At 40.6% G+C, this 26212-nt stretch overlaps 1 protein-coding gene across 1 annotated transcript; it reads left to right on the top strand.

Moving 5' to 3' along the window:
- Positions 1–9969: 9969 nt before the first annotated feature.
- On the top strand, positions 9970–25262 carry LOC142643635 (putative flavin-containing monooxygenase 1). Its single transcript, XM_075818333.1, has 5 exons — positions 9970–10563; positions 10911–11148; positions 11535–11710; positions 12267–12625; positions 24714–25262. Exons 1-5 carry the CDS (start codon positions 10126–10128, stop codon positions 25054–25056), a joined length of 1554 nt encoding a protein of 517 aa, XP_075674448.1. The 5' UTR covers positions 9970–10125; the 3' UTR covers positions 25057–25262.
- The last annotated feature ends 950 nt before the right edge of the window (positions 25263–26212 follow it).

Below are 26212 nucleotides of genomic sequence, written 5' to 3' on the forward strand. Positions count from 1 at the left end.
AGAAATCAATAGAGGATACTCCTATGACCATTTTCTTTTCTGAAAGCATTATTCCTTGAGCTTTTACTAAATTGTAAAATTCAGTAAGCAATTTTTCATGGGATTCTGCATCTTTTGAGAATAGGAGGATATCATCTACATAGATCAATACATTTGACAACAGTGGTTGGAAAAGTGTTACCATTGCTTTTTGGAATTGAGATGGAGCATTTTTGAGGCCGAAAGGCATTACCATCCATTGATAATGGTGATCTGGAATGCAAAATGTTGTCTTGTATCTTTCTTCTGGATGGATTCCAAGTTGCCAAAATCCTGCTTTAAGATCAAACTTTGAAAACACTTTTGCATTGGAAAGATGCTGAAAAAGAGCACTTTTGTTTGGCAGTGGAAACTTATCATCAGTAAGGAAATGATTAAGATCTTGGTAATTGTTTACCAATCTGAGCTTTCATCGAACTTGTTCTGCATGATTGTTAACATAGAAGGCTTCACATGCCCATAGAGAAGTTGTGGGTTCAATGAGGTTTTTTCAGAAAAGGGTAGCTAACACCTACTTAGCTAGGGACAAGTGTTCTGAATTCATACCTCTATGACTAGCTTTTGTAGGGTTAACATCTTCATTCTTTTTGAAGGGAAGAGTTATGAAAAATGCTGGGTTTTTCCACAGTGGGTTTGGGTTTTTAAGGAGGAATTCTGAATGGGTGGCTGCACAACATTCATTGATGATCTGGGCTTTAAAGGAGTCAAAGGGGTTTATTAAAAACAAATGTGGTACCTAGGTCCCTGTGAGAAGGTGTTGTTTATGCAAGAGGCCTTTTGAGGACCATCTGAGGCTGGGTATCTGGTGAAGGAGGTCAAATCCTATGACGAGGTGAGGATGTGAACTTGGGCTATTGGTGTGGGGCCAATTATTGGGGCTGTAAGAGGCTGGGATGTGTATATGGTTTGGATTTCTAGGTCTGAATCATCTATAATGCTTGAATCTGATTCATCTTCTGAGGTTGAATAAGCCATGACTGCCAAGGCTTGGGGAGAATAATCATCATCAAGTGAAAAAAGTGATTCAACATCTGAAAATGGTGTATCATCTACATGAATATGGGCTTGCTCCAAAAGCTTTGCTGCTTTTTCTCTTTTTGGACAATTTTTTGCAAAATGACCGGGCTTTCTACATGCAAAACAGACTTTTGAAGTTTTGCCTTTGAATTGCTTTCTTCTGAGAAATTTCCATTTCTTTTTTCTGAAAAACTTCTTCTTTGGATGGGACTGCTTCTTCTTCCAAAAATACTTTTTGTAATGATCTATTTTCTTGGTTGGACAAGAACAGGTTTTGTCATAACACTTAATCTGCAAATTTTTCCTTTTGCAATTGTCTTTGAGCTTGCTATGGATCTTGTCAATCTCTGAAAGAAACTTTCTTTGATTGCATAGTTTTTCCAAAGCAATAAGGACATCTTGATAAATTTCTCCTAGACTTTCTGGTAATATGGGATTAAAGGTGTTTTCTGGTTTTATTGGTTTTGATCATGACTTTCTTTGCATGAGGAAATGGATGGAGTTTTTTGTTTTCTGGATCTAGGGTAGAGGACATAGTAGTCAAACCTTCCTGAAGGTTCTCCAAGGAGGTCAACTTCTGGGTCTCTTGCTTCATATCTTTCTTTAAGAAGCTGCTGTGAAGACTTTTTCTTTCTTTTTTTCTTCTCTTCTTCAAATATTTCTTCTTCTTTGCATTCTTCACAATCACAAACATCCCACCATATATGGCCTGTGGGTGATTTTCCTTCATAGACAGGTTTTCCATCTTCACTAAATGCTTTGATCTGAAGACCATCAAGACCTTCATATGAAACTGGTTGTATCATAGCCGTTGGAAAGACTGTCACTTCTTCTTTTTCTAGTGTGGCTGTCATAAACCTAACTTCAACATCACCATTTTGATTTCTAATGAAGAAAGGAGTGTTGGACTGGATTGGCTGAGATGCCTGATGGAGAGTCTCATATTTTGTGATCCATGATTCTGGAAAGAGCTTTTTCATCTAATCCTTGTTCAACTATCTTGGAACAAATGTGCACATAGGCGTCATGCCTGGATCAACTTGAATCAAAAGAGCATCATTGGACTGGGCTATCTCTGGTATAGCTACATCAAAAGCATGGTTTTGGAGTCTATTGGCAAGCTGATAGTGGAGTGTGGTTGCAAAAGTATCAGGTACTTGGGAGGCTCCTGTAATCTGGACTTGGACTTTAAGAGCATCACAAAGGTGAGGGTCTTTGAGAGACATGTTGAAATTGGGGAAAATGGTGACAAAGACTGTTCCCGCATTGAGTGTGGTTTGGACAGTTCTTCGTCCCTTTCTTCCTTTGTATTTTCCTTGATTTTTGTCACTTTCTCTTAGTTCTTCGTCCCTTTCTCTTATAATTGGTATCAGAGCCTGTGCAACACACTGTGCCATGCAACACAAAACTGCTAAAGCCTCACAATCAGTTTCATTCTCCTTTGATTAGTATACTTGAATTATTGTCCTGATTAGTATGCTCTGTGATTAACAGTTGCCACTTATTGTGGATCCTCTGTGAAAATCACATCAGAAAACTGAATTTGATAATCAAGTAGAAAACTAAGGAGTTGTACTAAAAGTGTCAAAGAATTATTTTTCCTGAGTCATCTAATGGACGTGAGCCTAGGAATAACGTTTTAGTCCTGTCAAACCTTAGGAAAATTGTTCTTCATTTTAGAAACTACCATGGCTAGTTCATCATCCTCAGCAGTTACATCCTCAGCAGTCACTGATACCATTACCACTTCTTGTGATCTTTCCCTTCGAAAATCTACTGCAAATAGATTAGACTACTTATATGAAATATCCCATGTCCCTGAAGATAGTAAAATCCCTACTACTGATTTTCCCATTGTAAATCCCTATACTGTGTTTGATAAACCTCAAAAAACTTTCAAAAAATCCATAAAAAAGTTTTTAGGTCCTTCTCAACCTTCTAGTGTCAAAGAATATGTCCAAGCCTCAAAATTTGACCAGTTTAATATTCCAACTAGTGAAAAAGAAAATTTCATCACTCTTGCTCTTCCTAGAGAGTTTGTCATTCCATGCCAAAGACAAGGTTATACTCATCTCCATTTTGGTGTAGTAAGACTCGCACTCACTTTTCATGGCAGAAAAGGACTCCCTATAGCTTCTAGAATTGCTCTTCTTGATTCTAGATTTATGGAATACCATAATGCAGTTATAAGAACTGTCCAAACCACACTCAATGCGGGAACAATCTTTGTCACCCTTTTCCCCAATTTTAACATGTCTCTCAAAGACCCTCACCTTTGTGATGCTCTTAAAGTCCAAATCCAGATTATAGGAGCTTCCCAAGTACCTGATACTTTTGCAGCCACACTCCACTATCAGCTTGCCTACAGACTCCAAAACCATGCTTTTGATGTAGCTATACTAGAGATAGCCCAGTCCAATGATGCTCTTTTGATTCAAGTTGATCCAGGCATGACGCCCATGTGCACATTTGTTCCAAAACAGTTGAACAAAGATCAGATGAAAAAGCTCTTTCCAGAATCATGGATCACAAAATATGAGACTCTCCATCAGGCATCTCAGCCAATCCAGTCCAACACTCCTTTCTTCATCAGAAATCAAAATGGTGATGTTGAAGTTAGGTTTATAACAGCCACACCAGAAAAAGAAGAAGTGACAGTCTTTCCAACAGCTATAATACAACCAGTTTCATATGAAGGTCTTGATGGTCTTTAGATCAAAGCATTTAGTGAAGATGGAAAACCTGTCTATGAAGGAAAATCACCCACAGGCCATATATGGTGGGACGTTTGTGATTGTGAAGAATGCAGAAAAGAAGAAATATTTGAAGAAGAGAAGAAAAGAAGAAAGAAAAAGTCTTCACAGCAGCTTCTCAAAGAAAGATATGAAGCAAGAGACCTAGAAGTTGACCTCCTTGGAGAACCTTCAGGAAGGTTTGACTACTATGTCCTCTACCCCAGATCCAGAAAACAAAAAACTCCATCCCTTTTCCCATGCAAAGAAAGTCATAATCAAAACCAACAAAACTAGAAGCCACCTTTAATCCCATATTAACCGAAAGTCCTTCCCCAAATACAAAAATGTCAACCCAAGCCTCCCAGTCAAACACACACACAAAAGCCCTTACCTTGTTATATGTTTGACCATGCATCACCCTCATACTCACAATATTTTCCTCCCTTAGAAAGTTTTGACCACCCACAAGCCAATGTAAAACATATTTGGAAAATAAAAAACCCTGTTGGAACCAATCCAGATGGAAGCAAAAAACAAGTTTCCTCAGCTGAAGTAGCCCTCAATTGGCAGGCAAAAAATGTTGTAGCACAGAATCAAGTCCTTTCAAAAATTCTTGACAATCAACAAAAGTTGACTGAATCTATAACTCACACCTTCTCATCCTAAAATTCTCTTATTGAAGATTTGAAGAAGAAGATAAAGTCAATTGAACAAGAATTGGAAACAATTGTCTCCACAGTAAAGGATTTGTCTGTCTCCTTTCCCCTCATTGGGCAAAAAGAAAAAGAAAAAAAGCAGCTGTTGATGCAACTTCAGTCTTTGGAGAACTCACAAAAAGCAGCTACCCAAGCTCTTCCAATGCAAGTCTACATGCGTTATCAACCTCGTCAATCATTGTATAAAGATCTGTCCATACCAGTACCGTCACCATTCTCCCCAGTTTCCCCATACCAAAACCTCCAACCACTAAACATAACACATCCAGCTCAAAATCCCTTCAAACCATGTGGAATTTTTCCCGGCATACCAAATCCAACACCACTACCTCAAATAGAACCTCAACCCAGACCAGAACCTCCAACCAAACCACAAAATAAACTTCCTCCCATCAAAAAAGACAAGGGACCATTATACCAACCACTAGACCCAACCATTGGTGCTTCCTCCAAACCCCCAGATATGAATATGTTGGCCATAAATTCTGATCCTCCAAACCCGATATCATCATTCCTCAGAACTTTAACTCTTCAAGAACCAAAAGAACCCTTTGTTCTTCCAGTCATTGATGAAGCAAATCTATACTTGTCTGACCTTGACTTAGATGAAGTCTTTATGACTGATCCAAAAGTAGAACAAGAAGATGATGTCCTTCGCCCTAAACAACCTCCACCACCACCACCAATATTTCCTACACCACCTGTCATTCCTGATCACCACACAAGATTAACCTACTCATCAACCATAGATTCAAAAAACTTGTTCACCCTTAATAACAATCCTCCTTCAAAATGGCATGATGAGATTTTCAACATGTATTCATGGTGTACAGCTGAACTTCAAAGCCCAAACAATACAGTTGCCTAGATCAGTGCCAAATTTGTAGCAAGACTCACAGGTAGACTAAGACAATAGTGGATAAACCTTGGAGAATACAGGCAAAGACAAGCAACCTAGAGTAACACACTCGAGGATTTTTTCACGATCCTCCATAATGAATTCATTGGTTCATTAGCTCATTACACTGAAGTAGCCAGAGATGAGTTCCTACTAATGAAATGTTGTTCTTTTGAAAGAAAAGATTGGGAAAAACACTTTGACAGAATGTCAAGCAGATACTATGCCTTTAATGGCATGGATGATGTCAATTCCAAGCACACTTTCTTGAATTCTTTCCCAGAACCACTTGGTGATGAGACTCTTCGCATGATGAATCTTCAAAAAATCACCCTGCAATAAGCCTCTCTAGGAGAAATTTATCAGCATGTCCTTATTGCTTTGGAAAAACTATGCAATCAAAGAAAGTTTCTTTCAGAGATTGACAAGATTCACAGCAAGCTTAAAGACAATTGCAAAAGGAAAGATTTGTAGATTAAGTGTTATGACAAAACTTTTTCTTGTCCAACCAAGAGAAGAGATCATTACAGAAAGCATTCTTGGAAGAAGAAGCATTCACATCCAAAGAAGAAGTTTTTTAGAAAAAAGAAATGGAAGTTTCTCAGAAGAAAGCAATTCAAAGGCAAAACTTCAAAAGTCTGTTTTGTATGTAGAAAGCCCGGTCATTTTGCAAAAAATTGTCCAAAAAGAGAAAAAGCAACAAAACTTTTGGAGCAAGCCCAGATTCATGCAGATGATACCCCATTTTCAGATGTGAATCACTCTTTTCACTTGATGATGATTATTCTCCCCAAGCCTTGGCAGTCATGGCTTATTCAACCTCAGAAGATGAATCAGATTCAAGCATTACAGATGATTCAGACCCAGAAATCCAAACCATATACACATCCCAGCCTCTTATAGCCCCAATAATTGGCCCCACACCAATAGCCCAAGTTCACATCCTCCTTGACACTTATTCCAGACCCATCCTAGTGATAGCTTTGTTTGATATAGGAGCAGCAGCAACAATCCTCTATCCTAAGATTTTACTAGAAGATTTTTGGTTACCTCATCATTAGATATTCAGAGCAGCCAATGGAGAAACATTCCTGATTTCCCAGAAAAATAAACCCATTCACATTAGAATCTTCCCAACCCTTACCATTAAACACCAAGTCCTTGGATCCCCCTTCATAGGCAGAGACCTCCTCATAAGATTTGACCTCCTTCACCAGATACCTAGCCTCAGATGGTCCTCAAAAGGCCTCTTGCATAAACAACACCTTCTCACATGGACCCAGGTACCACATTTGTTCTCAATAGACCCCTTTGACTCCTTGAAAGCCCAGATCATCAATGAATGTTATGCAGCTACCCACTCAGAATTCCTCCTCAAAAAGTCAAACCCTCTGTGGAAAAACCCAGCCTTTTTCATAACCCTCCCCTTAAAAAAGAATGAAGATGTTAAAGGCTGGGTTTTTCCACAGAGGGTTTGGGTTTTTGAGGAGGAATTCTGAGTGGGTGGCTGCACAACATTCATTGATGATTTGGGCTTTCAAGGAGTCAAAGGGGTTTATTGAGAACAAATGTGGTACCTGGGTCCATGTGAGAAGGTGTTGTTTATGCAAGAGGCCTTTTGAGGACCATCTGAGGCTAGGAATCTGGTGAAGGAGGTCAAATCTTATGACGAGGTCTCTACCTGTGAGGGGGGATCCAAGGACTTGGTGTTTAATGGTAAGGGTTGGGAAGATTCTAATGTGAATGGGTTTACTTTTCTGGGTAATCAGGAATGTTTCTCCAGTGGCTGCTCTGAACATCTAATGATGGGGTAACCAAAAATCTTCTGGTAAAATCTTAGGACAGAGGATTGTTGCTGCTGCTCCTGTATCAAACAAAGCTATCACTAGGATGGGTCTGGAATAGGTGTCAAGGAGGATGTGAACTTGGGCTATTGGTGTGGGGCCAATTATTGGGGCTATAAGAGGCTGGGATGTGTATATGGTTTGAATTTCTGGGTCTGAATCATCTGTAATGCTTGAATCTGATTCATCTTCTGAGATTGAATAAGCCATAACTGCCAAGGCTTGGGGAGAATAATCATCATCAAGTGAAAAGAGTGATTCAACATCTGAAAATGGGGTATCATCTGCATGAATCTGGGCTTGCTCCAAAAGCTTTGCTGCTTTTTCTCTTTTTGGACATTTTTTTGCAAAATGACCGGGCTTTCTACATACAAAACAAACTTTTGAAGTTTTGCCTTTGAACTGCTTTCTTCTGAGAAATTTCCATTTCTTTTTTCTGAAAAACTTCTTCTTTGGATGGGAATACTTCTTCTTCCAAAAATATTTTTTGTAATGATCTCTTCTCTTGGTTGGACAAGAACAGGTTTTGTCATAATACTTAATCTGCAAATCTTTCCTTTTGCAATTGTCTTTGAGCTTGCTATGGATCTTGTCAATCTCTGAAAGAAATTTTCTTTGATTGCATAGTTTTTCCAAAGCAATGAGGACATGTTGATAAATTTCTCCTAGAGAGGCTTGTTGCAGGGTGATTTTTTGAAGATTCATCATGCGAAGAGTCTCATCACCAAGTGGTTCTGGGAAAGAATTCAAGAAAGTGTGCTTGGAATTGACATCATCCATGCCATTAAAGGCAGAGTATCTGCTTGACATTCTGTCAAAGTGTTTTTCCCAATCTTTTCTTTCAAAAGAACAGCATTTCATCAGTAGGAACTCATCTCTGGCTACTTCAGTGTAATGAGCTAATGAACCAAGGAATTCATTATAGAGGATCGTGAAAAAATCCTCGAGTGTGTTACTCTAGGCTGCTTGTCTTTGCCTGTATTCTCCAAGGTTTATCTACCATTGTCTCAGTCTACCTATGACTGTGAGTCTTGCTACAAATTTGGCAATTATCTGGGCAACTGTATTGTTTGGGCTTTGAAGTTCTACTGTACACCATGAATACATGTTGAAAATCTCATCATGCCATTTTGAATGAGGACTGTTATCAAGGGTGAACAAGTTTTTTGAATCTGTGGTTGATGAGTAGGTTAATCTTGTGTGGTGATCAGGGATGACAAGTGGTGTAGGAAATATTGGTGGTGGTGGTGGAGGTTGTTTAGGGCGAAGGACATCATCTTCTTCTTCTACTTTTGGATCAGTCATAAAGACTTCATCTAAGTCAAGGTCAGATAAGTCTAGATTTGCGTCATCAATGACTGGAAGAACAAACGGTTCTGTTGGTTCTTGAAAAGTTAGAGTTCTGAGAAATGATGATATCGGGTTTGGAGGATCAGAATTTATGGCCAACATGTTCATATCTGGGGGTCTGGAGAAAGCACCAATGGTTGGGTCAGGTGGTTGGTATAGTGGTTCCTTGTCTTTTTTGATGGGAGGAAGTTCATTTTGTGGTTTGGTTGGAGGTTCTGGTCTGGGTTGAGGTTCTATTTAAGGTAGTGGTGTTGGATTTGGTATGCCGGGAAAAATTCCACATGGTTTGAAGGGATTTTGAGCTGGATGTGTCATGTTTAGTGGTTGGAGGTTTTGGTATGGGGAAACTGAGGAGAATGGTGACGGTATTGGTATGGACAGATCTTTATACAATGATTGACGAGGTTGATAAGGCATGTAGACTTGCATTGGAAGAGCTTGGGTAGCTGCTTTTTGTGAGTTCTCCAAGGACTAGAGTTGCATCAACAACTGCTTTTTTTTCTTTTTCTTTTTGCCCAATGAGGGGAAAAGAGACAGACAAATCCTTTACTGTGGAGACAATTGTTTCCAATTCTTGTTCAATTGACTTTATCTTCTTCTTCAAATCTTCAATAAGAGAATTTGAGGATAAGAAGGTGTGAGTTACAGCTTCAGTCAACTTTTGTTGATTGTCAAGAATTTTTGAAAAGACTTGATTCTGTGCTACAACATTTTCTGCCTGCCAATTGAGGGCTGCTTCAGCTGAGGAAACTTGTTTTTTGCTTCCATCTGGATTGGTTCCAACAGGGTTTTTTATTTTCCAAACATGTTTTACATTGGCTTGTCGATGGTCAAAACTTTCTATATATATATATATATGGGTCCGGTATGACACACATTAAACTATTTATTTATGGTAAGATTTTCTCGGAAATTGAAAAAGTTGTCAATACTTTTTCAATTATTGAAAAAATTTTGTCCAAAAATGAATACTTAATGTGTGCCCTTAGTGCACACATTAAGCTATCCATTTATAATAAAATTTTCTCGAAAATTAAAAAAACTGTCAATACTTTTTCAATTCTTGAAAATTTTTTGTCTAAAAATAAATACTTATTGTGTGTCCTAAGGGCACATATTAACAAAATTTATATATATATAATATGGTAATTGTCATAGTTGCAAAAGTGTTAATGATATATATTTGTTTTTTGGGAGCGACTGACAAGACAACCTGCTTAACTTACATAATCACGCAACTGCATCTTGCAATTAACGAGATGAAACTTTTTTCTATGGGCAGCCGACTAGGACAATTTGCACTTTACCTTTCATTGCCTACCATTTTCCACAGTTAGTACTAGCAAAATCAAGAATAGATAAACTATACAATTCAGTATTCACCAGAGAGAGATAGAGAATCTAGCTTAGATTTGACAAGTCTCAGTTTATCTAGTTTTGAGTCTCTGACACTTTCCCACTTCACACATGTAGAGGCCTCTTTAAAGGCAGAATCATACAAAGTTTGATACTCAAAACACAAAGCAATGGAGAGGCAGGTGGCCATAATTGGAGCTGGTATCAGTGGCCTTTTGGCTTGCAAGTACACTTTGTCAAAGGGTTTTCATCCAATCGTTCTTGAAGCCAAAAGCAGCATCGGAGGAGCGTGGACCAAAGCCGTAGAGACTACTAAGCTCCAAACTCCAAAACCAGCATATCAGTTCTCAGATTTCCCATGGCCTTCTACAGTGGAAGAAGACTTCCCTAACCAACACCAAGTCTTTGATTATATTCAATCCTATGCTAACCATTTTGACTTGCTTAGGCACATCAAATTTAATACCAAAGTTTTGAGCATCGAGTATGAAGGCCCATCTGAGGAAGAGATGCAATCTTGGAGTATGTGGGGTGGTATTGGTGACCCTTTTGGCTCTAAAGGGAAATGGAAGGTTATAGTAGAGGATGCTCAAAACTTTTCAACTGAGGCATGTATATTGTATAGTATGTAAACACATATAACCTATTCGAATTGTTCTTTTTCTTGTCATGATTTTTTGTGCACTCGCTATATATGAAGTTATTTTCTTTGGCTTAGGACTATGTGGAATGGTGGATTGTGCCAATTCTCAAATTTTATCTGAGTTTTAGATAATTAAGTTTGGATTGCTTAACTAACTATATCAAATCAGTTAAAGAATTTATCTTTTTCATTAGGATTTCACGAAATCACTGTAAGGGAATCCTTGTACTGTAGAATAGTAGTGAAAATAAAGTTTTTTTTTTTTTTTTTAGAATCTTGATCTTATTCCTTCTTATGTGAATGGAAATGCAGGTACACTTAGTGGACTTTGTGATCCTCTGCGTTGGGCGATTCGGTGACATTCCAAATATTCCTGAATTCCCTCCAAACAAAGGCCCAGAAGTATTTCATGGAAAGGTGATGCACTCCATGGATTACGTTGCCATGGACTATAAAAATGCTGCTGACTTCGTTAAAGGGAAGCAAATCACTGTTGTGGGATTCCAAAAATCTGCCTTGGACATTGCTATGGAATGCTCACTGGCCAATGGTAAGAAACGCAAATTTTACTTACATTTTACATCTGTATAAATATCTCATACACCAAAGTGTACTTTTGGACTTTTAAAGTTTGAGATTGTTTTCATTTTGATATTTTATGTTCAAAATTTTCACTTTGACTCTTCATATTCAATTTCAAATTGAAAAAAATGAAAATTGAATCAAATATGAAAGACTAAAATGAAAATTTAAAACGTAAATGGTCAAAATGAAAATAACTTCAAAATTTTAGGACAAAAAGTGTATTTTAGTCAATCTCATAGTTTTTGTAAATGATAAAATGCTCATGAGCAGAATTTATTAACTCTGTACCCCTATGCTTAGATTTATTGTATTTGATAGGTTTTTTACATTGGTTTAACCATAAATTTGCAGGCACTGAACATCCATGTACTGTATTATACAGGAAGGAACATTGGAACCTTCCTGATTACCTTCCATGGGGCGTGCCTCTTGCTTATTTATACCTTAATCGCTTCTCTGAGCTACTGGTTCACAAACCTGGTGAAGGCTTCCTGCTAAGTCTCCTTGCAACACTTCTTTCCCCTGTGGTAAAATTTCTCCCTTTTCTTGAGTTTTTTTTTTTTTTTGGGTGGGGGAGGTTCCTTAAGGTATGGGGTCAAACAAACTACTTGTGCTAGTAGGACATTGAACTTATGGTGTGGGTTATCATCAAACAAACAACTTATGGTAAAACATCATCAAACCCTTCAATTTGATTTGATTTTGGTCATCATTTAGATTTCCTGTAATCTCTATTTGTTGGACCCTTTGCAGTTGGTTTAAAACAACACAAATTGACCCTTAAGTAGATTTCCATCACTTTTATTTAACAGAAAATGGTCATATTGACATCATGTGAAGCATGCACATATAATTGATTCCTATATGACACATGTTCACTTGATCATTACGTCCAATAAAAATAAATTGTAGCACAGCGTTTGATAATGACTCATGAGGGGGTCTCTTTGAATTAACCCCCCACCCCACCCCACCCCACCTCTTTCTCTTTTTCTTTTTCTTTTTCTTTTTTTCGAATATTTTTAACTTGACGTGACAATTAATCATAAGGTTGAAGCTTACAAAGTTTTGATCATGTAACAGAGATGGGCATTTTCTAAATTTGTTGAAAGCCATATAAAAAATAAGCTGAGGCTGGCAAAGTTTGGAATGGTACCAAAACATAGTTTCCATACAGAAATCAATTCTTGTTTGATCTCCACGGTACCAGAAAAATTCTATGACAAAGTTGAAGAGGGAAGCATCAATTTGAAAAAGAGTAAGAGCTTCGGCTTTTGCAAAGAAGGTGTTTTGGTTAATGGTGAGGCACAACCCCTAAAGACAGATTTGGTCATATTGGCTACTGGGTTCCAGGGTGACAAAAAACTCAAAGACATTTTTGTCTCCCCCACCTTCAAAGACTACATTGCTGGTTCGCTTGATGCAACTGTTCCCCTCTACAGGTTAGATTTTTTTTTTTTTTTGTTATAATATTCTTTGAGAGGAGAAAATTAAGGAAAATTGTCCTTTTCATTAAAAAGGGAGAAAGGAGAATCATAACATTATATTTTTTTTTTTTTTGAACATAACATTAGAGTTAATAACCAGCAATGTACTTTCTCAAAAAAAATAAAAATAAATAATTAATGTAAGAGCACAATTGTACCGAGACCCAAAGACAAACGTGAGCTCAGGCTCAATTAGCCTTAAACAATAAAATTTGTAGAGTGTGGATTTGAAATTTAGGTTAGGGATGTTGGAAGCTTAATTAACAGGCTAGAGTGTTACAATCTGTGCAAATGATAAACAAATATGACAAGGGAACCTCCTCGGACGTAAGCCGAGGACAATTTGTATATTACTTCTCTTTTTATGCCAAAGATTACAGATCTTAGTTCTTCCTTTTTAGCTCCCTCCTCCTTCTTATTCTTTCCTCTCGTGTCTTCTTAAATACTTCTTCTTCTTCCCTATTTCGTCCACGCGTCACACAAATCTTATCATTCGATCCTTTCTTTCTTTTTCCACCACCTTCTTGAAGTCTTTAAATAATAGCAGGAAGGTTGAATTCTACTGTTCAGAGGTCATTTCCCATTAATACGACCAGGGAGGTAGGTGCAGGGTCTTTAATATGGAGGCAGCAGCCTTTTTCTGAGATATGTCTCTCACAGCGCTGCGTCTAGAGGGTACTTGGATCCCTCTCTTACCCAATAGTTTTTCCAAAAATCAGCCTTTAACCTTCTTGGCAAGTCCCAGGGTCATTGCTGGGCCTGTCCGAGGAGGCATTCCTCCTTAGACAACTCCTCGGACCTTCGCAGTGCATGCTGACTTGTGGGCCTTGAGGCCTTTAATCAAAAACGAACTGGTACCCGTTAATAAAGCTCAAGGCCCAAATGTTTGTTCGGGAACTATTACCCTCCACAATAGCCCCTCAAAACTTTATTTTACCCCCCATCCGAGGAGAGAAATAGAGTTTTGATCCGACCAGAATACCTCCCACATGCTTTGTTTATCGCCATGCGTGTACATGTCCTGTCGTTCCCTGAAAAACACTTTTAAAGCTTCGAAACCCGGAGCGCGCGCATTTATGACCGCAAGTTACATTCTGTTCCCCACGTTCAACAGTGAGATGCAGATCCAACGCTTCAGGTTGCCCCCTAAAAATTTAAGCGGGACAAATTTAATTTCGAGGCCGCCTCCCGCACGTCAAAACGTTTGGGAACCCCCGCCTTCATTCATTTCTTTACCAATCAATCGTATCAAAGTATCAATCATCATCCTTTCTCTCTAGAAATTCGTGAAGAACCGCATAACCCCCTCCAGTAAGTTTTTTGCTTTTCTTTACTCCTTCCTCCTCGATTTCTGTCCTCGACTCCCATCTAGACTCCCTTTCTTCTTAAAACTTTCCTTTTTGCTTCCTCCAGATGGGTAGATTTAAGTGTTTAGTTGATTCTGACGCCTGTATGGAAGGGTTTAGGGCCAAATACCAGATTCCCAATGACATATGTCTAAAATACTGCCCAGTAGAAGCCGTAGGAAGCGCTAGAAAAATGGGAGAAGTCATCATTCCCATGATCGCCTTCATAGAAGATGGAATGACTCTCCCTATGACAAATGTGACCAGGGAATACATCCGCAACCATAGGTTATGCCCAGACCAGTGTGGACCAAACGTGTTTAGGGTCTTAGGTAGTGTCGATGCTCTAAATGAGTAGATGGGCCTAAACCTCACATGGCACGATGTTGCCTTCATGTACGAATGCCACAAACTTAAAAATGTAGGGTATTACATTAAGTCGCGGTCTAATGTAGTTAGGCTAGTTTCCTGTCTACCTAAATCCAACAAAGGCATGAAGGACGACTACCTCATCGCCTTAAGAAATTGGTACAACGGACCCCACTGCCCAGTCGAATAAAGAGAACCAGGTGTGACTCCTTAGGAGTTAATTTCCTTAACCCGTGATTCAACCCCACCGCCTTTTACTGCTTTAATCTTTATTGCTCGCTATTGCTTCTGATTTTTATGTTTACTACTAATCTGACCATGTTTGTCTTCTCGGATGTTTCTTTCCACAAATAAGCAGCACGTACGCCCACGCCTGAGCTTTTGCAACGTCCCCGACCTAAATCGCGTCCTTTGCTCAAAAGTCTTCGTAAGTGAAGATCTACAAGTGAGAGCAGCACATTTGATATTAGGATACGATCTTATATCCTCGGACTTCCAATGAGATAGAAAACGCAATCATTGCTGGGGATAAACGACGCAGAAGGATAAACGTCGCACGACCAAGCTTCCTCTCCGACCACGATCTTCCCGACGAACCCAACACTATCCTGTACACACACCCCATCGTAGCAATCCCTCTTTCAACGCACTCTCAAATGACCGCCACCCAGGAAGAGCAAGCGTCCTCGCCGCACTCGTTGGACGAGGAGATAGACCAGTTTCAACTCGAGGACGTTGAAAGACCCCGAGGAAACCCGTTTATCATACTCTCGGATGAGAAGGACGAGCCCGCCGAGACTTCCGGGATAGTAGGTTTGATAGTTGCCCTCCCCGACTCCAGCTCCAAAGAGGAAGTGATGGACGTGCTTAAAGGACTAATGCACAAGAAGGGCGAGAAAGTCGCCAAAAAAGGAGCAGGTAGGCCTCAAGTTCCTCCATCCCTGCCCCCACCCCCTCCTCCCTCCAACACCAAGCCTCCCGCTGCGGAGCCCAAGAAGAAAAGGAAGGGTGAGGCCAAGGAGGCTGATGGGGAAAGGCAGAAGAAGCTGAAACAACAACAGCAACCCCAGTAGCAAAAGCTTGATAAGGGCAAGGGACGTGTGCCCTCAGTGGAAAGCAGGGAGAATAGGGACCTCGCCGAAGTGCGCCGAGCACCGGTTACCTGGTCTCCCAAGCTCAAGCTGGACGGGGCGCCCATCTCTTGTCAGTCCAATATTAGGGCGTTCCAACAAGGCCATGCCCTCCACTTGGTCGACGCCTTGGAACGTCCCCTTCTTCTGCCTAAGGACATGGAGGCCCTAAAGAAGATGAGCTAGCCCCATCTGTTCCTTTCACTAAAAAGGGACTTGGCCTTGGTAAATTTTTAATCTCATCTTCATCGCACCTAACTATTAGGAGACATTTTTATGCATTTGACCTTTTGATATTCTGTCACAGGCCATCTAGGAAGTCTTTGCTACCAAGAAGTTCGTGGAAGATTCTCGGAAGAAGGCTAGACTTGAACTGGAGCTTCAGTTGGAGACCGAAAAGTCCTTAGGTCAGGCCCTCGCACAAAATGAGAAGCTCACCACACAGCTGGCAGAGCTGAAAAGGGAAAGGGATGGTGTTGAGGCCAGCTTAAAGATGATGAAGACCCAGGTGGAGGGGCAACGCAAGCTTCTTCATCAGAAGGATGAAGAGCTCTCCAAAGCTCAGCAGGAGCACTCTGACTTAAAGAAGGAGCTTACAAAGATGAAGGACGAGGCCCGCGCCTTCAAGGACTCACTAGAGGTCGCGAAGAAGGCTGCTTACAAGGAAGGGGTAGCGGCGACAGAAGACTAGCTAACAGAGGAATTCACCGCTCTGTGCCGAAAATACTGCCAGCAAGTTTGGGGTGAAGCCTTAAATGTAGCAAGGGTTCCTCTAGCTTCCGAGCTGAGGAAGCCCTAGAACGTTTGGCTTCCCCTAGACATACAGGAGATAGAGGAGCTTCCTCCTGTCGCCCCTGCCCCTGAGATAGCTCTTTCCATGCCCCCTCCTGTGATCCTAAAGCCCATTCCTGCTCCTACAAAACCTACAAGTTCCAATAAAAAGAAGGAACAGGGTGAAGGTGCCGAGAAGGCAGCAAGCCAAAATGCCGATACTAACGTTCCCCCACCGGTAGCGGTAAACAAGGGAAAACAGGTCCAATCCTCCTTTGAGATGGAGCTAAAAGGCACTGAAGCTGGCAGCACTTCTGGGCAAGACCCTCCCTCCAAAGTTTAGGGCCGAGCCTAGGACTCCTTTTTTTGTAATTAAGACTTTCTTTGTAATATATATTAAAAGCAATTAATGAAAGTCTGTCTTGTTTGATCTTCATTTGACTTGCATTTATTTTATTTTTATTTTACTGTAAGAGTTCTCATTAGCACACAAAGAAAGAATGAGTGGAACAACTAACTCCACTTTTAATAGTTAAACTATCATAACTTAGAATTCTTATCAGCACAATGATGCACGACTGACGTCCTAACTTAGAATTTAATTTAAGGCATAAAGTAATCAAACATTAATACGACATGGATTTTTTCGCTAGCATTTCTAAAGGAAAGTGTTCAAGAACTTAACATAAACAAACCTTGTCTTAATAGTGAGTGTGACATTAATTTATGCAAGGTACGTGGGCTAAGAACCATACATATCAATGTGACACTTTAGAATATGTAACTTGAAACGTTAATTTCACCAAAGTATGAGGTCCAAGGACAGTGCATTACCAACATTCTGCTTTATACTTAAAAATTTGTAATCTAAGATATTAATTTCCCCAAAGTAGAAGGTCTGTGGACTCGACACAACTAAGGTTTTGTTTAACAAATGTTAAGACACCAATTTTCACAAGGCATGTGGTCCGAGGACCATGCACATCCAAGTTTCTGTTTGATACTTAACAATAGTAATTTAAGATGTTAATTTTTCCAAAGTAGAAGGTCTGTGGACCCGGCATAACTAAGGTTCTATTTAACAAATGTTAAGACACTAATTTCCACAAGACATGTGGTCCGAGGACCATGCACGTCCAAGTTTCTGTTTGATACTTAATAATAGTAACTTAAGATATTCATTTCCCCAAAGTAGAAGGTTTGTGGACCCGGCATAACTAAGGTTCTGTTTAACAAATGATAAGACATTAATTTCCACAAGGCATGTGGTCCGAGGACCATACACGTCCAACTTTTTGTTTGATACTTAATAATAGTAACTTAAGATGTTAATTTCTCCAAAGTAGAAGGTCTGTGGACCCGACATAACTAAGGTTCTGTTTAACAAATGTTAAGACACCAATTTCCACAAGGCATGTGGTCCGAGGACCATACACATCCAAGTTTCTATTTGATACTTAATAAGATATCAATTTCCACAAGGCATGTGGTCCAAGGACCATGCATTGCCAAGTTTCTGTTTGATACTTAGAAATTGTAACAGATAATCACAAATACATATTCATTATTTGAACCACGGATGATAAAAGTGCCCTTTATTAGTAATAATACCTTCGAAGGTTGTTTACATTCCAGGGTTGTACAATTTTTTCATCTAGATCAGCTAGTCGATATGATCCTATGCCTGCTACAGAAATGATCCGATATGGTCCTTCCCAATTTGGTCCTATCTTTCCCCAAGCTTGGTTTTTAGCAGTACCCACAACTTTTCTCAACACTAGATCCCCAGGCGCAAGTGGCCTTAGCTTTACATAGGCATCATACCCTCGTTTAAGCTTCTGTTGATAATAAGTCATTTGGACCATGGCGGCCTCTCGCCATTCCTCAACCAAGTCCAGGCTTTTCTCCAAGAGGCCGTCATTGTCTTCTAGACTAAAAGAACTCATTTTTAGCGTTAGGAAACTAGATTCTAAAGGTATTACTGCCTCGGCCCGTAGGTCATAGAGAACAGTGGATCTCCAGTGGATCTGTGCGACGTAGTTCAATACGTCCATAAAACATATGGTAGCTCTTCTACCCATCTGCCCTTAGCGTCGTCCAGCCTCTTCTTGAGTCCACTGACTATGACCTTGTTAACGGCCTCGGCCTGCCCATTTCCTTGAGGATAAGTTAGGGTAGAGTATCTGTTTATGATGCTCATGTCACTACAATACTTCCTAAAAGCTCTACTATCAAATTGAACGCCATTGTCCGAAATGAGGGTGTGAGGGAACCCAAATCTAGTGATAATATTCTTCCAAATGAATTTTTTGGAGTCGATGTCCCTAATATTTGCTAAGGGTTCAGCCTCGACCCACTTGGTGAAGTAGTCGATTCCAACGAATAGCCACCTTTTATTTCCCACAGCCCTCGAAAAAGGCCCTACTATGTCTAATCCCCATTGAGCGAAGGATCAAGGACTGGACAAGGGATTAAGGACTCCCCCAGGTTGATGAAAGCTGGGAGCGAACCTTTGGCATTGGTCACACTTTCTCGCGTAATCTTGAGCTTCCCTCTGCATATTGGGCCACCAATATCCTTGAGTCAGAGCCCTATAGGCTAAGGACCTTCCCCCAATATGGCTTCTGCAAATTCCCTCATGCAATTCTTCCAAAAGTGCCTCCGTTGACTCAGGGTACATGCATAACAAGTATGGTCCGGAGAATGAGCGTTTATACAATTTCTGATCCTAGGATAACCAGAAACGAGGTGCCTTTCGTTGGATCTTATCTGCTTCAGACTTGTCCTCGGGAAGAATGTCGCTTTTCAAAAAGGATACCACAAGATCAATCCAACTAGGTCCAGGCCTTATCAGATGGATACGGGCGGCACTCACACTGGCGAGAGTTGGCTCTAGCAAATCTTCAACAAGGATAATCCTAGGCAAACACTGAGCCGAGGACGTCGCCAAGGTGGCCAACCACTCGGCATGCGTGTTTCCGCCTCTGGAAACGTGAGAAAGGATAAAGGAATCAAATTTAGATTGTAAATGTTTGACCTGGGTCAAGTATTCTTGCATTCTTGGATCCCTAGCATTTATGGTCCCTGTCACTTGGACGACCACTAACTGAGAATCCGAGAACATATGAACTCCCTTTCCGCCCATCCTACGCACCATGTTCATGCCGACCAAGACTGCTTCGTACTTAGCCTCGTTATTGGTTGCCGAGAACACTAATCTCAAAGATTTTTCGAAGACAATTCTCTCAAGGGATACCAAAATAAGTCTGACACCAGACCCTCGCTGGTTGTCTGCCCCATCAACAGACACTTTCCAAATCGGTGGTCCTTTGTCCATGATCATGCCAACTGATTTTTCATCCATGTGTGATTCCTTCGCAGTTTCTTCTGACAATGGTTCTGTAAAATCCACCACCAAATTTGCGAGAATCTGGCCCTTCACCGAGGTACGCGGCATGTATTTGATATCAAAAGCTCCCAAAATAGTTCCTCACTTAGTTACCCTTCCGGAGTAGTCAGCACTACGTAACACTGACTTGAGCGGCAGTTGGGCCAAAACCACGACGGTGTGGGACTAGAAATAGTGAGGAAGCTTTCACGTAGCGTGGACTACGGCCAGAAGTGCCTTCTCTAAGGGTAAATAATGCACCTCAGCCTCATTTAAGGACTTGCTGACATAATAGACCGGTATTTGCACCCCTCCGTCGTCTCTTATAAGGACCAGGTTGACTACATGAACGGCAACAGTTAGGTACGCAAACAGGATTTCATCAGCCTCCGGCCGAGACATGATGGGTGGCCGGGAAAATATTCCTTGAGTTACTGGAAAGCTGAAACGCAATCCTCGGACCATTGGAATCCTTTATATTTATTCAACAGTTGGAAGAAAGGTTTGCACCTGTCAGTTGACCGAGAGATAAATCTGCTGAGAGCAGCGATCATTCCGGTCAACTTCTGCACTTTCTTTGGATTCCGAGGTGGCTGTAAGCCTTGGATGGCTCTGACCTGTGCCGGATTCACCTCTATTCCTCTATGAGTCACCATGTAGCCTAGAAACTTTCCGGCACCTACCCCAAAAGAACACTTTGAGGCGTTAAGGCGCAGCTTATACTTTCTAAGTATTTAAAAGGTGTCGTCCAGATCTTTCACGTGCATGGGTATTGTCTTACTCTTCACTACCATATCATCCACATATACCTCAACAGTTTTTCCAAGTTGTGACTCAAACATTCTGGCCATCATCCTTTGGTAGGTAGCCCCTGCATTTTTTAACCCGAATGGCATCACTTTATAGTGATAGTTCCCTATTGGAGTAATGAAGACAGTCTTCTCCTGATCATCCGCCGCCAAAGGAATTTGGTGATAGCCTTGAAAGGCATCTAAAAAGCTCATCCGAGGATGTCCGACCGTGGCATCCACAAGCTAATCGATGCGTGGCATCGGGAACGAGTCCTTTGGGCAGGCCTTGTTCAAATCTGTGAAGTCCACACACACTCTCCACTTTCTGTTCTTCTTTTTCACCACAACTATGTGCGCCAACCACTCCGGGTAGAAAACTTCTTTAATAGCCTGGCACTCTTGAGTTTGAGCACTTCTTCTTTAACAGCCTCGGAGTGCTCCTTGGAGGAACGCCGAGGTGGTTGCCTTCTAGGAACAATAGCAGGGTTAACATTCAGATGATGACAAATGAAACTTGGGTCAATCCCCGGAGCCTCATAGGGATCCCAGGCAAAAACATCGATGTTGTCCTTTAAAAACTCCACCAATTCCATCTTCTCTTGGTGTGGTAAACGTACCCTAACTTGAAAGAACCTTTCGAGATCATCAGCTATCAAAACCTTCTCCAAATCTTCACACATGGTATCCTCCAACGTCACCGCTTCGGGCGCATCCGGAGTCGTTAATTGCTATAAGTCGTTCATAGCCAAGGGCAAGGATGCTGATTTGGCTTGATGCAGTACTACAGCCGATATACATTGCCTTGCCACTGCTTGGCTGCCAAGAATTTCTTCGGTGAATTCCCCAGAGGGGAATTTTACTTTAACATGCAAGGTGGAGGAAACAGCACCCAAAGTGTGCAGCTAGGGCCTAGCGAGGATGGCCGTGTATGGGGAATATGCGTTGACCACAATAAAATCCACCTCAACTGTTTTCAAGCCAGATTGTACGGGCAACCGAATCTGTCCCTTTGGTATAACGACCTTCCCTTCAAAACTTATTAACGGTGAGTCATAAGGATTGAGATCCTCCAATCTCATCTTCAGCCCCTTAAATAAGTCCGGGTACATAATATCTGCATCGCTGCCCTGGTCGATCATCACCCTATTGATGTCGTAATTCCCTATTCGCAACGTGACCACCAAGGCATCATCATGGGGTTGGATGGTCCCAGCTTTATCCTCCTCCGAGAATCCCAGGACAGGCACGTTCCCTTTAATCCATTTCGGCTTCGAGCCTGACTCCTCGGCTTGGGAATGTGAAACTGCCATTACCCTGGTAGGACAGGAACTGATCCTGCCAAGTGCAGTAAAGATAACGTTAATCATTCCCAAGGGCGGCCGAGATGAGTTGTTCTTTTGATTATTTGAGCCGGACTGACTGCCTTGCCCATTAGGTTGGTATAGGTGCTGCTTCAACTTCCCCTCGCCAACAAGCTGCTCTAAGTGGTTCCAGAGAATCCGACAAGTCTTGGTGGTATGACCTACGTCCTGGTGGTATTGGTAAAAAAGATTCTAATTCCGCTTCGTAAGGTCCCCGGCCATCTTACTAGGCCATCTGAAGTAGGGTTCCTTACGGACTTTCTCCAGTGGTTGGTGCACTGGTTCCCGGAATACAGTATTAACTGTTTGATGAGTGGCTGAGCCAGACTGTACAGAGTAATCTCTCCTCGGCTTATTGTTGTGATACCTATCTGACCTGAAATCCCGCCTATCCTGCAGAATAACCTTCGCCTTACCCTTACCCTGTTGTTGATCTTCCTCGACCCTTTTGTATTCGTCAATATGGTCCATGAGGCGACGTACACTCCATACGGGTTTTTTAGTCAAGGATTTCCTAAAGTCATGACCAGTGGGAAGGCCCACTTTAAAAGTATTAATCGCCACCTCGTCAAAATCTCCATCTATCTCATTTAACATCTCCCAATATCTATCGGAGTATGCTTTCAACGTCTCGCCCTCCCTCATAGCCATAGATAGCAGTGAGTCCAACGGTCGAGGAACTTTGCTGCATGTAATGAACCGTGACGCGAATGCTCTAGTAAGTTCTCCAAACGAACTGACAGGCCCCGATTTTAAGCCATTGAATCATCTCATGGCAACAAGTCCTAGGCTGGAAGGGAAGACTTTTTACATCAAGATCTCATTGTGAGAATGCACCGCTATTCTCTAGTTAAAATGGCTCACATGTTCCACCAGGTCTGTCCGACCGTTATAAATGGTGAAAGTGGGCTAGGTGAACCGCCTGGGGAGCCTCCCATTCTCAATCCTACGTGAGAATGGCGATTTGGAGAGTTGGTGTAATGCTCGGCTCATAGCGTCGTTTCCCAAGCCCCTGGAAGGGAGCTTTCTGTGCCTGCGACCTAGTAGGTCATCCTCTTCATAAGAGGAGGTTTTGCTAAGGGGCAACCAGGACCTTGAACTGTAACTGCTTCCCCGGGATTCCCCCGAAGAAGGATTAGATCAGGGTGAAGCACGCCTCCGTCTGACGCGGCGCAGCTTCTTCTTGAGGTGGTTAATCTCTCTCTGCATGGCCTTGGCATCATCTTCATGGGTGGCACTGCCTCCACCGCGCGTATGACTCGCGCCAAGATATACAGTGTGAACGCTTCCCTCTCGATCCCTCCGGCACTTAAGACGTTCGAACAGATCTTCGGGCTGCGATCCCTGAGATTCTGCATGGTGTGAGCCTAAACCTGTCATGATGTTCCAGTTCCTTCAACACTAGATTTCCCACAGACGGCGCCAATTGTAAGAGCACAATTGTACCCGGACCCAAAGACAAATGTGGGCTCAGGCCCAATTAGCCTTAAATAATAAAATTTGTAGAGTGTGGATTCGAAATCTAGGTTAGGGATGTTGGAAGCTTAATTAGCAGGCTGGAGTGTTACAATACGTGCAAATGATAAACAAATATGATAAGGGAACCTCCTCGGACGTAAGCCGAGACAATTTGAATATTACTTCTCTTTTTATGCCAAAGATTACAAATCTTAGTTCTTCTTTTTCAGCTCCCTCCTCCTTCTTATTCTTTCCTCTCGTGTCTTTTTAAATACTTCTTCTTCTTCCCTATTTCATCCACGCGTCACACAAATCTTATCCTTCGATCTTTTTTCTTTTTCCACCACCTTCTTAAAGTCTTTAAATAATAGCAGGAAGGTTAAATTCTACTGCTCAGAGGTCATTTCCCATTAATGCGGCTAGGGAGATAGGTGCAGGGTCTTTAATATGGAGGCAACAGCCTTTTTCTGAGATATTTCTCTCACAGTGCTGCGTCTAGAGGGTACTTGGATCCCCCTCTTACCCAATAGTTTTTTCAGAAATCAGCCTTTAACCTTCTTGGCAAGTCCTAGGGTCATTGTCGGGCCTGTCCGAGGAGGCATTCCTCCTCGGACCTTCGCAGTGCAGGCTGACTTGTGGGCCTAGAGGCCTTTAATCAAAAACGAATTGGTACCCGTCAATAAAGCCCAAGGCCCAAATGTTTGTTCGGGAACTTTTACCCTCCACAACTAGTAATGTATGAATTAACATATTATATGATAAGCAATATAAAGATAAAACTTAACTTTCTCCAACCCATTAAGTAATGATTCATAAAGTCATCTTCATGAATTAAATCACATGACTCATTAAATTATTCAAACAACTCACATTACTCGCGTAATTCAAATAAATAAATAAAATTCAAATGACTAAGATTATATGTGAATGTTTATAACAATAGTTATGTAATGGATTAAAGAAATTTTTTTCTAAACCAGTTTAGAGGTAAATCCTGTCAAATAAGAAAGATGGAATTTTATTTAACATTTCATCTAGGTTTACAAACAACTTCTGTTTATTTTGGGCGAATAAATGTTATAATAATAACTAAATTATTAAATTTATAATTTCATAATAGCTTAGGACCTATTAGGTATATGTGTTTAAACAACAGTTTTCAGTTTTTTCAAAAATACATGTGAGTGAAAAATTGTATAGAACTATGTGTAATGTTGTGTGTTTAAACTCACATACCAAACGGAACCTTAAACTTTTAAAATTTGGACTAGTACTAGTTTATCATAGTATTGACTTGAGGCATGTGCTACTAAACTTGAAAACTATCTTTGCACTTAACCTCCCATTTAAATTCACCATTTTAGAAAATGTGATTAATTTATCAATAAGTATTACTTTGAATGACAAAATTAGATTTTGACTTGAACAGGGAATGTATTCATCCTAGAATTCCACAACTAGCAGTAATTGGATTTTCAGAAAGTGTTTCAAACTTGTACACCTCAGAGATGAGATGCAGATGGCTAGCAGAGCTTCTAGACAGCACATTCAAATTGCCTAGCATCAAAGAGATGGAAAAAGATGTGGCAAAATGGGATGAGTACATGAAGAGATACTCTGGGCAATACTACAGGAAATCATGCATTGGTGCTCTTCATATCTGGTACAATGATCAACTGTGCAAAGACATGGGGTGGAACCCCAAAAGAAAGAAAGGATTCATTGCTGAATTGTTTGAGCCTTATGGACCATTAGATTATGTTTCCCAATAAAAGAGGATATTGACAAAGTAAAAGTTGTCGCATATGACAACCAGTTGTGAGTCTTGTGACTTAAAACGATTCATTTTCAGTACCTTTCTGCATGAATGAATGACTACACTTATCATTCATGACCACATTTGTGTCACCTTTTTATGTAAGAATAATGAGCACGGAACTAAAAAAAAAAAAAAAAAACAAAGCGACTGCAATCTTTTCCAAATATGGAGCATCTTTGTGTTTTTTTCAAAGAATATGGAGCATACTTGTTCTCGGCATTGTTTGCCAAACGGCACGTAATTCCGTGATATCCTAGGAAAATTTGGATTAAATATCTTATCCTATCTACCTCAAACTTAAGGAGCCTCAAGAGATAATAATTGAGTGGTGATCGGAACTGCAAGGGAGAATTAATGAATTATTGAGTAAGGAGCCTCAAGAGATCAAGAATTCTCACAACTTCTTAGATACATGGATCCAATTCAATTCAGTGGAATTTTTCATTCGCATAGAACATTTTAATACATTTTAATTTTATAGAACTCTTGGTCTCTTAAATTTTGAGTAAATGGCCCAAGGTGTTGCCAAGCTAGGAGACTTGAACCCAAAGCCTCACGTGATACATGAGGCCTTGAAACCACCAGACCATACCCTTGGGTTGGCCTAATCTTCCTTCTTCTTCTTCTTTTTTTCTTTGATAACTAATCTTGTTATATGGAGGTTGTTGCTGTTTCTTTATCAAGATGGCTCTTTTTCATTTTTCGGACTTGCCAAGAGCCATGTAAGTCAATGAATGATCTACTAGTTTTTATAAGGAAAATCATGGTTTAAATCCCCCTCCTCCTGTCCAATTATCAAATAAAAAAATAATAAAGCATCTCTTCAACGATTTTCTTTTTTCTTTTTTATTCAGAATTAACTAAAAGGTAGGCGTATAAACAAGAACTTCCTAGAAGAATACCCATCACATTACCTACTCTCAGCGAGGTTGTCTCAATAAAAACACTTATTTTGGAGCACCATTGCTCTCCCGGGAAAGAAAAACCTCGACTTTGCCAGAGAATAACATACATAATAACTAACAAGCACAAACGAAAATTTAGCAAGCACCATTTACAATAACAAAAATAATTAATTCATTAACAAAATTTCTAATTGATAACACATT

This window comes from Castanea sativa, chromosome 7 (genome assembly GCF_040712315.1).
Source record: "Castanea sativa cultivar Marrone di Chiusa Pesio chromosome 7, ASM4071231v1".
Classification (NCBI taxonomy): domain Eukaryota; kingdom Viridiplantae; phylum Streptophyta; class Magnoliopsida; order Fagales; family Fagaceae; genus Castanea; species Castanea sativa.

What these genes read in the sequence shown, in the direction of transcription:
- LOC142643635 (XM_075818333.1), top strand. Translation starts at nt 10,126, where the DNA reads ATGGAGAGGCAGGTGGCCATAATTGGAGCTGGTATCAGTGGCCTTTTG. An exon ending in CTCAAAACTTTTCAACTGAG is followed by an intron (nt 10,564 to 10,910) that starts GCATGTATATTG and finishes ATGGAAATGCAG; the next exon opens with GTACACTTAGTGGACTTTGT. An exon ending in CAACACTTCTTTCCCCTGTG is followed by an intron (nt 11,711 to 12,266) that starts GTAAAATTTCTC and finishes ATCATGTAACAG; the next exon opens with AGATGGGCATTTTCTAAATT.